General features: G+C 41.8%; 1 protein-coding gene across 3 annotated transcripts in view; it reads right to left on the bottom strand.

The window, feature by feature from the left end:
- MAMDC2 (MAM domain containing 2) overlaps positions 1 to 13669 on the bottom strand; it is a 106290-nt gene that overhangs the window by 4678 nt on the left and 87943 nt on the right. For 2 of the 3 annotated variants that reach the window (XM_050944178.1, XM_050944176.1), the window contains exons 10-11: positions 9050 to 9143; positions 7331 to 7483 (exon numbers count right to left, since the gene is read on the bottom strand). In XM_050944178.1, the coding sequence (XP_050800135.1) occupies positions 7331 to 7483; positions 9050 to 9143 (247 nt within the window). The remainder of the gene's footprint in view (positions 1 to 7330; positions 7484 to 9049; positions 9144 to 13669) is intronic. The other variant, XM_050944177.1, reaches the window with a different exon arrangement.

The raw sequence follows: 13669 nt of genomic DNA, 5'->3' as shown, positions 1-13669 counted from the left end.
TCAACCTCTAATAATTCAAATAATGCTATGAATTTAACAGAAGTAGAGATTTAATTATGTTAATATATGGACCAAATTCTGCCTTCAGATGAATGAACAGGGATCTTTCTGACTGCAACTGTTCTTAACCCAGGGGTATGGCATGAGAGAGGCAGAATTTCACTGATCTGAGAGTTTATTGATCTCCTGGAGTACAACGGGAGTTGTGTACATGCATCAGAGGTCAAAATTTGGCCTATATTTAGAATTGCTGCTTTTGATAAATCTAAGGAATAAAAATAAGTCTTTGCCACGGAAGACATCAATCATGTGTCTGTTTCAGTGAATAAGATGTAAAGATACAAGTCGAGAGAACTGATTAGCCACAGTGCATAAAGGATTATGCTCTGAAGTCTGAATTGTGGGAAAATTGGTTATTAATTGGTAGAAGACAAATGATTTTTCCTCTGAGGGCCATCACACAGCTATTTCAAGCTGGAGCATACTGATATATCAGAATACTGGGAAGCTTCCCAATGTCCCATCTGTTCTGCATGGAAACTATATTGCATGTTGAGGCACACGCTCCACCAGTAACTGGTAAGTTAAAATTTTGCAGCAGCTGTTCCTGTGGTCCCACTGCTCCCTTCTTGTCATGTTGGCAAGGAAAAGCTGCCCTTCCACCCCTATGAATAATAGAGTTTACAACACTTTTGGGGAGACAGGGAATTCTTAAGGATCAGTGAGACAGGAGGAGAGCAGAGAATGGCAGGAACAGCTGGTAGATGCTCTGAATGTCTTTGATGATATTCAGAGTCATATTATCTAAAATAATTCTGAAGAGGTCCTCTGTGGCCAAGATTTTTTTCCTTTTTCTTTTCTTTTTTTTTTTTTTTTTTTTTTTGGTGGTGAGTGGCAGCAGGAGAGAGGAGAGAAGATGAGCAGGGGTGGAAGAGTAGAAGAATATCTACAGCTGCAGATCTTCAAACAAAAGCGCACTCCCTGTCATCTGTCAGAGGAAATTCCCAAGGCTATTATACAGAACTGATTGCATGCTGGTTACAGAAATTTTAACTACTGTTTTGCTTAAAAATTATTCTTGAAGTAAAAATCCATCCAAACTCAGAACTAGTGTCATTAGAGTAAGTTAATATAACAAAGCAATAAAGCCCTTGGTTTCAGTTTTGAGAGCCAAATCAAGTTATAAACTAGCTGGAATGTCTAGATCTGATCTAGATTTCATTATCCCATGTTTGTAAAGTTCCCAGTATATTTGGGTGAGCTAAATAAGTGAAACGATGATCATTTTGAAAAATATTTTTATGTGACAGAATTAAGACTGACAGACCAAAATTACTCTCTTTCAGCCCCTTTGAAAATCCTCTTGGCTGTCTCAATGGTTAGTGGTTTATACAACCAGACAATAGATCTGAGTTCAATTTCTGCTTCAAAGATCATGAGCACTTTGAATAGAGCACACTCATTTCCTAGGGTGGAGAATCTCTCTACAATGTCTCCTTCAGCAAGTAGATGGGCTTCAGTCTTGGGAAATATGGGGCCTGGAATATGTACTAGAAAGGGGATAATAGATGACACCATGTAGAAAATCCGGCTGGGGGAGAAACAGTAAACAAACCTGCGCCCTACATTTCTTTATGACAGTGGTTTTCAACCAGTGGTCCTCAGACCCCTAGGGGTCCAGAGACTATGTCTAAGATTTCCAAGTTTCCCACCTCCATTCAAAATTTGTAGGGGTCCACAAATGAAAAAAAGGTTGAAAACCACTGCTTTATGACAATATAGCCTGGTTATGAAACAAAACAAAGCTGGCAAAGCTGATTTAGTGTAGTCCTTTTAGATTACTATATATAGAAAAGGAAGGCTGTATAGTACAGTGATAGTCTACACATACCTATACAGGTACCACACCACATTTAAAAAATATTCAGTCAAATGGATTTAAAAAAACACTTGGAAAAATATTTACCCTGTCTTTCTGGCTGGATTCATGCAAATCTAGTTTATGCAAAAGAAGTGGGTGTTAAAGATGGCAAAGACCTACTGGTATTAGGTCATTAGTTCATAGCCTGCCAGAGTAGGATTGTTTCCTATGCTACATTTTCTAGCATTTTTCCCAATTTTAAATGGACCAAGAAATAAGGCTTCCATCATTTCCTTTTGGAGACTATTTCACAATATTGAAGGCATCATCATTAAGACATTTTTTCCTGTTATTCAGCCTAAATTTTCCCTTTGCATAATTTAACCATAACAACTGCATCAAATATGCTCAAACTTATAACTAATTTGGTTGCTTTCATTTTTCATTTCTAATATAGCAGGAGTTTGATTTGAGCTTTGGCATTCCTGAAATGTATTAATACTTCTGCCTACATGTAGCACTGGCTAGCACTGATTGTGGGAGAACATAATTGCTTTGAACACTGAAAACTACAAGTGAGGTTAAAACTCTTCCATGTATATTCTCAGTTCAATGCTCAGGGCTTTGGCATGAAGGGAAATTGTGTAGCTGAAGCTCTGTAAACAGTCAAGAATATTCTCCTCCTCCATTAGCATCTCTTTCCTTTCCTGCATTAACACAGAATTTTCCAATCCTGCCCAGGACGTAGCTACTGGAAGGGCTTTATTAAGAAATGGAAAAGTGATGTTCTGCTGAGTATACACTTCTTCTGTGCACAAATATCCCTCTAGACAGAGTGTGATTAAAGAGAAGGCAAGGGTCTTATTATTTTGTTAACTAGAAACAAAATAGTTTTGCAGGTGCTCTTGAATGCAGCTCTATAATCCTCTACATACTCAATTGAAACAACTATGTTTAACAGTGTTAGTATGGTTTAAATTCAGTTGTACACAGACAGAGTTAAAACAATGTTTGGCAAGTCATTTTGGACAATCCCAAGCTGTGTTATAATCAGGCTAAAAATATGTTCATCATAGCAATCAGAATTGTTATAATTCAACTCAGCTACTGAGTTTAAGCTTTACTGCATGAATTTCAGCCCTGTGCAAGAGGCCCAACAGAAGTCACCACTTAAGTCTGCAAAAGTATTCGGAGAGTTTAAGCAGTTATGAGCTGGGTGAAACCTTTAACGGTTGAACTCATCCTTCAGTTGATATATCTGTAAGCAAAAACCCCACCAAAGACAAAAGATGTGCATGAACCTGCCCCAGGAGATTTTGGATGAGGCAGGGATGGGAAAACTTTTTGGCCCAAGGGCCACATCTGGGTGGGGAAATTGTGTGCAGGGCCATGAATGTAGGGACTCAAGGCAGGGGGCTGGGGACTTGGGTGCAGAGGGAGTGCGGCAGGAAGTTCAAGGCAGGGAGTTAAGGGACTCAGGGCAGGGGGATAGGGTGCAGGAGGGGTGTGGCAGGGGCTTCATGGCAGGGAGTTAAAGGATTCAGGGCAGGGGATTGAGGTGCAGGTGGGGTTTGGGGTATGGGCTCCGGCCTGGTGCCACTTACCTTGAGCGGCTCCAGGGTGGCAGCATGCAGCAGGGCTAAGGCAGGTTCCCTGCCTGCCCTAGCCCTGTGCTGTTCCCAGAAGTGGCCAGCATGACCGGTAGCAGCTCCTGGGGGTGGGGTCGGGCAGCCAGCTCCGCTGCACGTTGCCCTTACCTGCAGGTACTATCCCTGAAGCTCCCATTCACTGCGGTTCCCCATTCCCAGCCAATGGGAGCTGCAGGGGGTGGTGCCTGCAGGTGAGGAAAGTGCACAGAGGCCTCTGCTCTCCCCCAGGGCCTGCAGGGACATGGTGCCGGCCTCTTCTGTGAGCGGCACAGGGCCAGGGCAGATAGGGAGTTGGCCTTAGCCCTGCTCCACCATGGGGCTGGCGATCCCGTGGGCTGGATTAAAAGCCCTGACAGGCCGGGTCCGGCCTGTAGGCCATATTTTGCCCTCCCCTGGGCTGAGGGATGTGTTTGTGCACACAGACATGTAGAGATTATATAGAAACTGAGGTTAGACAAGAACAGAGCAGCCTGAAGGAGCAGCTGAAAGCACAGTGGCTGACCCTGGAAGAAACCTCAAAAGAGGATTTGGGATCAAGGGTGCAGGCTAAACAGTGCTCTTAGTGCTGTGAGTGAAAGCAGCTTAGTGCTGTGAGTGTCCTGCTATTTGATTCCTTCTGCAGTTCAGGGACACAGGACTTTGTACATTCTTTGTAAATAAAGCTACATCAAACAAATACCTATCAACAATTTCCACTCCCAACCAGAACACCTACAGGGCCCAAACTTCGATGAGCTGCTTAGGTCAAAAGTGGGCCACATGGTACATAGGCCTTAGGCTGGCCTTCGGCACAGTGATTAATTTAATCCATTATGCTGCAGACAGCAGAATTACTTTTAAGGACTTACACCGGTGTAAGTGAGCCATAACCCAGGGGCTGCGCCAGGACCCAGCACGCCAAGCGCATGCTTGGGGTGGCAAGCCACGGGGGACGCTCTGCCTGCAGAGGGTCTGCTGGTCCTGCGGCTTCGGAGGACCTCCCGCAGGCACGCCAAAGCTGCGGGACCAGCGGACCCTCCGCAGGCAAACCGCCGGAGGCAACCTTCCTGCCGTGCTTGGGGTGGCAAAATTCCTAGAGCCGCTCCTGCCATAACCCATACTATATTAAAGCAGCCAGGTGACAGCAAGCACATGAAAAGTCCTGCTAATTAGATTGCTCCTTGGTGAATTGATGTAAAAGGCAATCTGAGGTAGAATTCTCTTCTTCAGGACAAGCAAGCTTTAACTTAGACACAAGGCAAACTGCTTTATAATTTAGGTCTGGTTACGGTTGCCACAATCTTTTTCATGTTTTTGTGAATCTTTGAATATTTTAAAAGTAAAAGGACACCATGAGTCCACTCTTTCCTGTTTGAAATTACTTCTGTATAATTAATGAGCTAGTAAAGGGCAAAAATTCTAGTGCCTGCACCTTTGTTCTCTGAGGTAAACAGCTATTCTGTGTAGTTTATAAACACCTGAAAGGCATCCTTCAGATCAAGCAGTGAGACAATATATTGGAAAGTTTTATACTACTAATTTTCTGACTCATGGAAAATACTAATATGTATCCTGTTTAATATAGCCAGTTAGTTATCTCATTGTTTTGGGTGGAGAACATGCAGTAATCATTTAGGTTTGTCCTTTCAGTCTCTTGTTTTAGTCTTCTGAGATCTAGGAGGGTAGAATCCTTCCGATTTTGGAAGTATAAAGAAGAAAATAAAAACACTTCAGATGAAAACAGAGTTGCCAGCCATGGAGGATGGGCTTATTGGGGCTGAAATTTCTCCTCTGTCAGGGCAATTGGAGGTCAAGAGATACAGAACAGCTCCCTTGATTCCCCAGGCCCAAATATCCATAGGGTATTTTTTTGTTCCTCATCTCTGGTCTCTTCTCTCGTCCTTGAAGCAAGGAGTTCATGCAAAAGGGCTGAGTGCCCACCCCTTTATCTTGCCTCTTTCCCCCCTGTGGAGGCCTCACAGAATCTACTGCAGCTCTGTAGTGACTGTGGACTTGGGTCAGAGTCTAGGCTCAGTGTGAAGTATAGACATACCCTGTAACTCCCACATAGCTGCTATATCTTCAGAATCTTTGAAACTAATGCTAAGCCCCATATGGAGGGATAAGGGGCTCCTTTCTCTTATATAAGATAGGGCCAGGATTTGGCATTTACGGTCAAATTCTTCCTTTGTCTGCACGTATGTGTCTATCACTGAAATCAGCATAGCCCTGGCATACACATACAAGTTCTAAATTTTCACTTAGCTTTTACAGCTTTCAGTCACACCCTGGATCAAATCATTAGCTTGCCTAAAGTGGCATAGCTCTACTGAAGTAATATAAAATAGCTGTTTTGAAATCAGTGGAGGTATGCTGATTTACAGCAGCTGAGATTTTCACCCTCTGTGCATATCCAAAGCCTGCTGCAGAAAGAAGAAAAAGAAATTAATAGAAAAAAAAATAAAACAAAAAGCAAAACCTACTTTATTTGCATTTTGAAAACACCACGTTTTGTCTAGCGTTTGTGTGAACATTTATTATAGTAACTAGAAAGTGTGTTTAATACTGACAGACCAGAAAGCCAAGCTCTGTTTAGCCACAGAGAATTTAGAGCACAGACACTGGTAGTTTGCACTTCCTCATCGATATACCCAGACACTGTTCTGATGGACTACCGCAAGACGGGAAGGGTCCGTTTCTGCATTTCCATTCAATCACTGATCTCTCTATTACAAACACCAACTAACAAAGGTGGGAACTCTGATGCTATTTGTGTTGTGAACACCTTTCGCCTCTGACAGCCAACTCATTTCACACAATCCAAATAAAGACGAGAAAGAGAGTAAGAAACAGAGCCTATCATCTGATCCTTCAGTCCCATGGTTGATACTGTCCAAGAAGTTGCCTCAGTCTCTATATTATAAAATCTTATGTTGAGAGATTTAAAAATACTTTGTATCATTCACTTAAAATTAATCCTTTTTAACTAAAGTCTGCAGTACCATCCCACCCCAGCACAGAGAACAGGCAAGTCAAAAAGGTAATCTCTCAATGTGCATGCATTAGCTATCATTAATGGAATATATGCAAGAACATCCAGAGAAAGACAGACACCTGAGTTCAAAAATGAAGGGAAAGACTATGCTCATCACATGGTGTTAGAAGCACCCTTGACTAAGCTGTGTTAAAAGTGGCAATGACGGCTGCCTTAAAGCAGGCTGTATGTTCAAGAATGAGGAAAGGTGCTATCTAGTCCCATGTAATCCAGAGTAAAAAAGAGGCAAACCAACAAGGAAAGAAGTGGCCCAGAAAGAAGAGGCTGATACTGCTTTACTCTGCACTAAATTCCAAGGGGTCACTTACAGCAATATCCCAGATGCTGTAAGTGCACCCATATGCTATCCATGTCTCCCACTTTCACTATTATAGGATTTCATTTGACTTTACCGTAAAATTTGTAATGCAATTAAACTGTAGCAATCATCATCACACATATTGATAAAGGGATGAGGGCTGTTAGCAACGGGTACTTGATTTGTAAGAATAAGTCAAATGATGAGTGAAATTAAAAATAATTTCACTACCACCGAGAAGAAGTCTCTATGGATGGGCACATAACACAGATTAAAACATTATCTTCCCAAACATAGCTTATCTGAAAGATCCTACTATGAATATAACAGATTTCTTGCTTGTTTGTTTTTTCAGATTTTTGTTTTGAATAACTATTTTGGATACGAAGGGTAAAAACCTTTTTACTTTCCTCTAGAATATCATTTCAAAGGACATTCTCATTTAACTGTCACTCTGCTCTGAAAGTTCAATGAGAAGCTTAACTCACCCACCCCAGTAGTGTGGTCTCCTTTTGGTCCAGTGTAAGAAGTGGGAGTTTGACCCCTCCTCCTATGCCAACTGCTTCGGTTTCTTCTCTCCTGGGTAAATGCACATTCATCCTTTTCAAAAGTACATTCTCCAGGAAAAGATGACCACATCTCTGCAGTGAAAGAACACTGAGTTACATCTGAAACTGTATGGTTGGATACATTACTTATATAATCTATTTTATCCATCTCTTTACAATGCCTCTTTATGCATAGAGATATTTATGATATACACACAGTGTATGAGAGAGAGAGCTCCAAATTGGAACACTAGGTAAACTCCCTATTTTCACAGCTCTGGATCCTACTCTGGATCTGAATTTCACAGTTTGCACCCTTCTCTAACATATATTAATATTCTTTTAAACAACCCTGCTGTTCACCTGATAGGTCATCCGCTTGCTGTGGCCCTGATCCTGCAATGGGATCTGCTAGTGTCAGGGCTGGCTCTAGGTTTTTTGCTGCCCCAAGCAAAAAAAACCAAAACAAAACAAAGAAACTTCTGAGAGCGCAAGAATGCCGCCCCGGGAATTCGGCCGCCCCAACCACCCAGAATGTTGCTCCGGGAATTCGGCCGCCCCAAGCACATGCTTGGTTTGCTGGTGCCTAGAGCCAGCCCTGGCTAGTGTAGGCCCGTCCACCAGTGTGAAAACCCAATGAGCTTAATGGGATCTGGGCATACATAAGGGACTGCACCAGTAGATCCTACCATAGGTTCAGGGCCTATGTTCCCTGAAGTCAAATGGAAAAGATTTAGCCTGCTGAGACCACAGTACAGGATTCTATGTTTCCTTTATTTCAGCTGATAATAGCACAACAATATGCATTCCCTAAACTACTTTAGCTGTTTGGAATATCATTACATGATGCAGAAGAAATAGACAACTCAGAATTCAGATCCTGGCAGGAATGTAAAAGGAGGAACTGCCTTTCAGCTATTCTATTGTAATTTATTCATTAATAGTTTAACTTGCTTTTACCCTAGACTCTCCCTTTATTCCTCAACCACTCTGGCCTGTTGGGATATTGCAGACATTTTTGCTTGTATTGGCCATGAGTCCCAACATGTGAAGTAAGTAATCCATATAGGAATATCAGTTTAAGTATGTAAGGAACAAGGGAGTGTCTGTGAAAATTCTGTCTAAAGTACAGTATAAGAAACATGTATTTAGTCATATACTGATTAGATTTTATTGCTCTTTCTCCAAGCCACTTTTCCCCTTTTTATTCAGCCTGCAGTGGTGGGAAATGAGAGTAGTACCAACTCCTCACCTCTCCAAACTGCCCCTTATATTCTAATCAAAATAGCTCAAGATTACAATAAAATCATCATAAATACCAATACAAAGGTTGATTCTGATTTTTATTGTAAAGAAGACTTTTAGGACCAAATTTAGCTCTGGATTAAGCACATACAGCAACCACTGGAGACAATGGAGTTAATCAGGATTTACTCTGGTGCCAAAATTTGGCCCTCACAGTACATGAAAGCAGCATTACTTCAGTACTTGATTGACATCCACGAACACCAGTGTTAAAGCTAGCCAGGGAATGAGAACTTAGTATAATTTTGTTAGGAAAATGGACACAAAAGCAGGCTTTTTATAGCAAGGACTGAGATTGGACAGTGGCTGTAGCAGAACAAAAACGTATCAGATTTCAAATGCACATTGTCTTACCAGTGGTTTGGCAGCTTCCCAGGCTCACTGATATGTCATCGAGTGCCACCAGTCCACAGTCCCAAAAGCTTTTGCACCAGCTCAAAAACACCACCTGCAATTTATGAAGAACATAGGTCTCAGGCTTATTTAGTGAAACCTGGCATTGTAAGCAGTCCTGAAATTTTAGACTTTTCTTGGTGCATTAATAATTTAAGTGCTGAACATTTTTTCCCAATAATTCTTGTCATATCAATGTGATTAAAACATTTAAATTAACTGATTTTTAGACATAAAAATATCTGACAGTACCAATAGAATCATTTTTCTTCATTTAATTTTTTAAAGCTAATGATCTGTCTAAAAAGAGATGCCACTAATTTAAGTTCTCTCCATACACTGTTATTTTATTAAGGCACACATCTTTATTAATATAGGAGAAAGAAAATGTCTAATCTTGGATCTCACTTCATTAAATTTCCTCTGCAAAAAAACCAGCACAATTTTAGATTGTTTTCTATTAAACTAAAAGAAAATTTTCACCCCAAGAATGGTTAGAGTTGAATCAAATATGGGCAAAAAGGCATATTACAGGTTTGACAAGTTCCATGTTATTCTACAATTTCTGAAAATGAGATAATATAATATAGCCAAGAACAGAAGCTTTTTATGATTACATTCAACTCTGATAAACTGAAAAATTACATACAGTATTCTGGTTTTACAGTCTAAAAGTCTAGCATTCAGTTTGGTTTCATGCAAACTGAATACTAGACTGTACATGTACAGTATTATAGTGACTGTACATGTCACTCTAGAGCACCGGGATTTTGAATTCTCTGGATCGTGTACACAATGCTCTGGTGCATTTAGCCAGCAACTCAGGGGCAGAAGCGGGCCTCAATGCAGGGAAATGGTGTTTCCAGAAGGTTGCTGTAGAGCAGGCAGAGAAGGGGGACTCCACATCATTCTGAATGGACTCTTCACTTACTTCTCATAGGCCAGTGCAGAGGTGGGGATTAGATGGGGAAAGGGGTATGACTAGCTGGTCTATAATTACATAAATCCAATGATCACAAACTATCAACTAAGAGGGGTTGCAGCTCTTATTACAAACAACTCAGGGACCATAATAGCAACTGAAGAAATGCTGACTGGCTGTTTCACACAATGCCTGTGCATTGGGAGGATGAATACAATCCTTCACAACTCCTGCATATCAGCAGATCCCACGCACAAAGCCTGTTTACTTGTGTAACAAGTTTCAAACATTAAAGGGCATTTTCTCCTAAAGAGAAACATGATTCTGGGGGAATATCCTGAATGACATGTGCAGCTGCGATACATTAACATTCCATTAGTGGAATGGATGTACTTGGTACATTCAACAACTTAGCAATAGTCTTTGTATGCTATTACAAAAGAGGGACTCCTCAGATGAAAATGTTTTAGTGCCAGCTCTTTCATACTATGGAGACAGTCCCCAGTCCTAGGGTCTAAAACTCTTCTCTTACTTTTTTATTTATAGTCTTGAAAATAAGAAAATATAAACTGCTGCATGGGATTTTCTGTTAGTCTTTGTATGCTTCTTCCAGCACCAACTAAAGTTGCTCTCACACATCCATCACAGCAGCAAGCACAGAGCAAGGTTTCTCCTCCACTAACTTCTCCTGACCATCGGGGGCTGCTGTGGTTTCAGCACTGAGGGCAGGGAGATTTCTTCTCCACTCTGAGAGCTGCAGGTGCCTGGCTAGAATGGTGCCAGAGTGTGAGGAGGAAGTGGCAGCAGCTGGGATGGAGTTAAGAGAATGGTACAGGAGACAAAATGGCCAAGCAGGCTGGGAGGGACAGTGTACTGCTGTGTCTTTGCTCTCTGAACAACATGGATCAAAAGGGAAAAGCTTGGGGGCAGAATAAGAGAATGGGGGATTGGGGCAACAAGCTAGGGGAACAAGGATTCCTTCTGAGCCCTTGTAGCCCCATTCTACAGCCTTCCCCCCACTCCTCTCTCTCTCTCTCTCTCACACACACACACACGCGCACACACACACACACACACGCACAGTTGCACCTTGCACCCATGCTGAGTGTTCCAGTGAGAATGCTGCTTGAGGACAGTACAAAATTGCACTGGCACGATTGGCAAGAATAAAGCCATTGGGAATTAAAACAATGTTACGGATGCACCAGGGATGTAAAATGTTAACAGGTTAACCGATAAGGATGAGTCTTATTGGTAAGGTATTCCAGTTAACATTTAAACTCTGCTGCAGGATCCCGGCTGTCACGCTGCCCCACACCCCCGCCCAGGGTCCTAGATGCTGCACTCTCCCCCTCACGCCCTGGGTCCCAGCTGGTAGCCACAGGTCCCAGCTGCCGGCCCCACCCCCAGGGTCCTGGCTGCTGACTCGTGCCCAAGATCCCGGCTGCCAGCCCTGTGCCCTGGTACGGGGCGGCAATGGAGTCCCCATTGTGGGGCCGGCAGATGGGACTCCAGATGCCGGGCCAGCAACAGAGTCCCTGGTTTGGGGTGGCAGGAGAGCCCCAGGCTCACACGGTAGCAGCCAGGACCCCAGATGCACAGGGCAGCAGTGGAGCCTAACGGTTAAACATTTAACTGGTACCATTTTAATAGTTTAAACGTTTACTTTTTTTAAACGCTATGGGATGGCCACCAGAAAAGGCCCAGGTATGCTTCAAAAATAAAGACATACAGTACTGGGCTTATAGAAATTAAATTGCTCCATAAAATGGGATTCTCTACAAACCAGATCATATTACTATGCAGCCAGAGGTTGAAAATGCTAAGCGTACTCCACAGCGCCCATCTAGATACCGAGAAGTGTAAGAGGAGTCCAAGATGTCCTATTTTGGCCAGGCATGAATTCTGCCATGAAAAATAAAGTATTCAAGTATGTAATCTGCAATCAATACAGCAAACAGAATGCAAAAGAACCACTGAAACAATGTGAGATTCCTGATTGCCCTCGGATCAAGGCTGGTGCAGATCTATTTGAATTAATCAAAAAAATACAAAGCTTATTTGCTGTACGTATTGCTGCAAAGCAGTAGATGGGCAAATAATAAAAATTGTGTATCTGACCGTAACAGAAGTAATTTGCTGCAATCATTTTTGGGAAACTTTTCAAAGCTATTCTATTGTGATGAGGCCATGACTTAGTGGCTAGGTATGTTTCTCATGGCTGATTCACACTCCAGTACAAACTGTTAATCCCTCAGCTGCACATTTGAAGTTCCCTGCTCACTTACAATTTTTGGCTTATGCTGAAAATTAGTTGTTATAAAAAAAACCATGTATATACTTTTAATCACTTTTCACTGTCTTTAACAGGACCTGTGGTACCTGCTAATATAGTAATTAAACAGCATAGTGCCAAGTTGCTTAACCATGTAATATTTATTAAAACCTGCAGATGCATTATGAACAGTCAAATAACCAAACTTAAATCTTTAAAGAATACATGAATTCAGTTGCCTGGCATTGAGCAATTTTTACTGTTTAAAAGCATTTTATATTCAACACCTGTAGTCCCAGCACTACAGATTGTTTATTTTGTGAAACACATAGTTGTGGGGCATCACAAGTGTTCACAACAGCTCAATGTATAGTGGACTAGAGCAGGGTTCCAGTCTCTTTCCAATCACACTTTTGAAACCTTTTGCTATGGAGAGATAAAGTTTTCATCTTAATATGATTAAACAAATGATAAGACAATTCTCAAGAAAAAAGCACAATCTATTCATTAAAAATGCAGTGCCTTGGAATAATTGACACAATGACACATATAACCACTATGGCATATGTTAACATCTATCACTATAAAATAAAAAGTTCAGTGTGGATGACTTTTGGCTACAGAGATGGTATTTTCATAAACCCCTCAAGCTCCAACTTCAAGAAAGTGGCATGTGAATGGATGAGTCCAGATTTTACAATTCTTAATAGTGAAACAATGTTTCAACACTTTGGGCCTAAAGCTGTGCCCAATTAAATTTTTCCATTGACTTCAATCAGAGCAGGATTCCTTCCTGACCCCAAATCTGATAATGAGTATGATGCTGAGCATGTCAGCAAGACAAAAAAGCCAGGCGTCTAGGAAGAGGATTCTCTGTACCACCTCAGAACACTTGCCCTATCATCCATCTCTAAGTGTGGCCACGCTCTGCCACTTCAGAGGAAGGCAAAGCCCACTCCTACTACTTCCTCAGAATACATCTGGCAAATTGTGCACTGGGGGAAAAAATTTGTCCTGACCTCTGCAGGCAACAGGCTAATGCCCTGAAGCGTGAGATTTGATTATAATCATTGTCTTAATACAGAGCTGCAAGTGTTAAGAGAACGATGAGGGCAATGCAAGCAATCTTGTTCTCCTCATGGCCCATAAAACAAGGGGATGAACAGAGGGACTCTAGATTCAGATGCTCAAGGCCAGAAGGGATCATCCAGCCTACTCCCCACCCCACATACATAGTCTGTACAATTTCTCCCAGAATATGAATTAAGGTGTATCTTTTTTTAAAAAGCGTAATCTTGTTTTAAAAATTCCAAGCAATGGTGAGTCCACTACCTTCCCTGGTAAACTGTTTCAAAGTTTAATTCCCTTCCAAAGGATGCTACAA

The sequence above is a fragment of the Gopherus flavomarginatus genome, chromosome 3 (assembly GCF_025201925.1).
Source record: "Gopherus flavomarginatus isolate rGopFla2 chromosome 3, rGopFla2.mat.asm, whole genome shotgun sequence".
NCBI lineage: Eukaryota > Metazoa > Chordata > Testudines > Testudinidae > Gopherus > Gopherus flavomarginatus.
The sequence above is the reverse complement of the archived record's forward strand: the minus strand, read 5'-3'. Positions and strand labels throughout refer to the sequence as shown.